Raw genomic sequence first — 4,696 nt, forward strand, 5'->3', positions numbered from 1 at the left:
AAATCCATCTGCCTCTGCCTCCCAAGTGCTAGGATTAAAGGCGTGCGCCACCACTGCCCGACCCCATCTTGGTTTTTAAAAAAGTGCCTTTATGACTAATTTCTCCTTTCTTTATGCTTATCCAGAGTTGTTAAGAATGCATACCCTGGAATTCCCACTGATACCTTAGTATTTTTTACATCCCTCCTTGCCCCCAGCCTCTCCCAGCTACCTTTCCTCAAGCCTATCCCATGTCCTTCCCAAGCTGATAGCCTCTTTATTATTGTTACACACATATGAATGTGTATGCACAAATATATGTAAAAACAACTTGCTGGACTGTTTTTGTGTGTATATGGTTTCAATGCTGACCATTCTGCACTGGACAAGTAAGGGGGCTGGTCCCTAGTGAAGATAAATTCTTTCTCCTAGGAGTCATTAGTTACCTGTAGTTCTTTGTGAGTGGACCCTGGGAAAAATTTCCCTTTGCACATTAGCATGTCCATTGATTCCACCTTGTTCAAGGCTTGTCTATGCAGTCATTTCTATCTCATCTTTATCCTTGTACTGGTCCAGCTTTCCACCTTGTCTTCCTATTTAGATGCTTTGTCCTGTCCATGTTCCTATTGCCAGACTTACCCTGAAGCTTGGTTTTCATTTCCAGTATTTCAGGTTGGTTTGTCTTCACTGTTTTTGTTATTGTTGTTTTGCTTGTATCCCTCTTTTGTATTTTGCATTGCCTTATCTCATTCAGCTGTTTATGTTCCAAATGAGTTTAAGTTCTGTCTGGAGTCTCATCTAACACACTCTCACTAGATGCCATTATTGTATATCTAGGAATTCCTGGAGTTGTCTTGGATTTTGTTTATTCTTCCATCTTTGTACATCTGTTATTCTTTCCTTGTTTTTATCATATATACTATGTCCGCCGTTTAATGAGTGTAAAATCTTATCTTTTTTGTTTGCTTGTTTCTTTGTTTGTTTTATGTCTATGAGTATATCATTGCTCTCTTCAGATACACCAGAAGAGGACATCAGATCCCATTACAGATGGTTGTGAACCACCATGTTGTTCCTGGGAATTGAACTCAGGCCCTCTCAAAGAGCAGTCAGTGCTCTTAACTACTGAGCCATCTCTCTAGCCCATAAAATCTTGTCTTAAAGATTAAAAATCTTACATCTCATACTCTCTCAAACAGAGAGTTGGTAGTCTCTGTTTTTAATTAAAATGCAATTGTGTCATTTCCCCCCTTCCTGTCCCTCTCATGTCACCTCGCTCCTCCCACTCTCATATTGATGGCCTCTACTTTGTTGTACACATACACAAAACTGTATAAATATAACCTTCTGAGTCTATATTACTTATGAGTATGATTTCAGGGCTGACCATTTGAATCAACTAATTGGGGCTATCCCTGGAAAAGAGTTATTCTCTCTCTCTCTCTCTCTCTCTCTCTCTCTCTCTCTCTCTCTCTCTCTCTCTCTCTCTCTCTCTCTCTCTAGTTTATAGTCATTAGTTGCCTATAGTTTTTTGTCCGTGGGTATGGCCCTGAGAGATTTTCCCCCCTCCCACATAGTATGTTGTTTAAGTGACCATGGTTGTAGCTTCCCTGTCATTTCTAGGAGACAATTTCATAGATTTCCTGGTCCTCTGGCTCCTGCTCTCTTTTTTACCACCTCTTTCCTGAGTCTTTCATGCAAGAGTTGTATTGTAGTTGTATCCACTGAGTCTGGGCACCTAAAAATCAGTTGGTCTCTGCATTTTGACCAGTTGTGGTTTCCTATAATTCTCTCTATCTGCTGTAAAGAGCTTTATATTTATAAATTATATATATACATATGTAATTTGTGTTATTTATATTTTGTCAGGAGCCATCATAGGAGAAGCTAAAGCCTAGCAGGAATCTTTTAATTTTTCTTGGGCCTTGACTACCAGAGCACATCTGTTGTAGATTTTAACCCAAGGCAGACCCATCTCAGGAAGATCAACTGCTAGTTATTAGTTTCTATGATGGCTCCTGACAGTATTTTTATATATAATATAAACAGTATATATTATAGTATTATATACATTAAATATAGTATAGAATATGTATAATTTCATTTATGTATACATAATTAGGTTCATGTATGTGTGTGTGTGTGTGTGTGTGTGTATGCTTTGCCTCCATGTGTGTCAAATCCCCAGGCAGTACTGGAGTTAATAGTTGAACCACCATCTTGGATGCTGAGAATTGAACCTGGTTCCTCTAGAAGAGTACCCAGTACACTCAACCATCTCCCCATTTCCATTCCTTTGTTGAGGACTGAGAGTTACACGTATCTGTAGGTATAAGGTTAAGTTTTAGAATATGGTTATAAATTGAGCTTTTCTAATAAAGTGGTGAGTTGGATCTCCTCTAAGACCCAGGACCTAAGTAGCCGCAGTTGGTTGTCAGGTTTGCATATCAGGCATGATTTCTCTCCTGTAGTTAAACAGCTATTGGCTTACAAGATATGAGTGTCACTAACTACTGTACCTTTGGAGATGCTTTGCCATGCTAGTCCATTGTGGTCCATAGGCATCATATCTAAGTAAGAGAGCTGCTGTCTGTTATTATGTTGATCTACGGGAAGTGCTTCCAAGCAGATTCTACTTGAATCTTCTGAGATCTGGGTCCTAAATGTGTGGAGTCTTCAGCATCAGGGGCTTGCTTACCTTAAACCATTGAGAGGCAATGAAGAGTCACATCAATAGCCTCTATTGTTAGAGGAGTCTCTTGTCTTCCCCCAACTACTCAAAAGGAGGTTTCTCATGCCTGCTACTAGGGTTCTTTTGGTCTGTGGCTCTTATCATCCAGAGTGGCCTAACATCATTTAAGCTATATTTATAATGTATACACATGTACATGTATAAGTCATCTTAGGTAAATGTAAAATAGAATAATTCTAGAAGGCTTTTTGCAAACACATTCAATTTAGGTTCCCCCATCCAGGTGGCTCTAAATTTTGTGAAGTTGACAACAAAAACTAACTACACACCTTCTCAGAGGTATCAACCCCCAGTCACCTATAGACTTTTCCCAAGGTCCCCGCCTTTTAAAGGTCCAGTCTTCCAGTACTGCCAATCTCCGCTTCAGAGCCCTACAAGATTTCAAAGATTTCAAAGATGTTTATTTCAGTGCAGATCTCAAGTTTTAGTAGATGACTGAGACAGTCTCATTATGTAGCCTTGGAACAATGTAGACCGTGCTTTCTCCAGACTCTGCTTTCCAAATGCTGGGATTGTAGGAGTGCACTACCATGCCCAGTATATTGTTGAAGGCTTAAACAAAACAAACTTCTGTGCTGTTGGCCGAATGCTATTAACTACATGTGTAGTGGAAGAGGAAGTTTTGAGTGTGTGCTGTTAACTGAGTGAAGCACATCCTACCTGCTAGGCGAGTGCTCTACCACTGAGGTACATCTCTTATGAGCCATGATAAAAATACTAATTTCATAAAAGCCGATTTCACTGTTTCTTTGTTTCCAGCTCCCCTGAAGAAATCTCCACATGTGCGCAAGTAACTTATCAAAAGGCTGAAGAGATCTATAAATATATTCACTATATATTTGACATACAAATGCTACCAAATGACCTTAACCAGGAAAGACAGAAATCTGATACATGCTAACACTTGAAGTTGCTATGAAAGAACTCTCATAATGCTAATGTACTTCAATAATCATTGTAGTTTGTGATTACCAGTTTAAAATATGTAAATATTTTACCTCTTACTGATCTTTATATTGTATATATCTTTTTATTTATAGAGTATATATTTTTAAAAGGAAATCTTTGATGTTCCATAATCATTTTGATTAGACTGTGAAACAAATTTTTATTGAATAAATCAAGGCTATGTGAAGTGTTTGATTCAGAGTGGTTTAAGCATCTAAGAAATTAAGCCAAAGGGCTGGGAGATGTTCAGCTGCCTGAGTGTCTGCCTCACAAGCCTACTGCCCTCAGTTCATCCTTGTGCTGGCTGGTCTCAATTGAGAAGGATCTACTGTAAGTAGTTATTGATGGGCGTGGCCCCACCCATTGTGGGCTGGTGGTCCTGGGTTCTATAAGAAAGCAATGTGAGCAAGTCATGGAAGCAGGCCAGTACCCCTCCTCTGCATCAGCTCCTGCCTCCAAGTGCAATCCCTGCTTGAATTCCTGTCATCACTTCCTCCAGTGAAAAGACTGATCTGGAAGTATAAGCCAAATAAACCCTTTCCTCCACAACTTGATTTTTGGTTACTGTGTTTCCTTGCAGCAATAGAAACCCTAAGACAATTCCCAATACCCATGTAAAAGCCAAATACAGTGATAGAATCATAGTGCTGGGGACTACAGAAAATGGAGGCTATCAGTTTGCTAGCCAGTATGGCAAAGTTGGTGAGCTCCAGGTTCAGTGGAAAACTTTGTCTCAAACATAAGATGGAGAGTGATAGATGAAAATACACCATGTCAATATCTGCCCACCACACAAATAATACTTGCCTGTGTGTTCACATCTACATGCATACACAGAAAAGATGAGTATGCTGACTTTGATGACATACTCCTGGAATACCTGCACATTGTAGGCCAAGGCAGTAGGCACATGATTTGGAGACTAGCCTTGGCTACAAACAAGATCCTGTCTCAAAAGAGCATAAAAGCAAGATGTGTTTTAGAATTTTTCCAAGTACTATGATCTGTGATTAGCAA

General features: G+C 39.5%; 1 protein-coding gene across 1 annotated transcript in view; it reads left to right on the forward strand.

Moving 5' to 3' along the window:
* The window catches only part of Fancm (FA complementation group M), a 62,209-nt gene extending 57,981 nt beyond the window's left edge, over positions 1-4,228 (forward strand). Inside the window, 2 exon segments of the mRNA XM_031355445.1 lie at positions 3,491-3,627; positions 3,630-4,228. Coding sequence (XP_031211305.1) covers positions 3,491-3,627; positions 3,630-3,664 — 172 coding nt within the window. The 3' untranslated portion in view covers positions 3,665-4,228.
* The last annotated feature ends 468 nt before the right edge of the window (positions 4,229-4,696 follow it).

This window comes from Mastomys coucha, unplaced genomic scaffold (genome assembly GCF_008632895.1).
Source record: "Mastomys coucha isolate ucsf_1 unplaced genomic scaffold, UCSF_Mcou_1 pScaffold6, whole genome shotgun sequence".
NCBI classification, from domain to species: domain Eukaryota; kingdom Metazoa; phylum Chordata; class Mammalia; order Rodentia; family Muridae; genus Mastomys; species Mastomys coucha.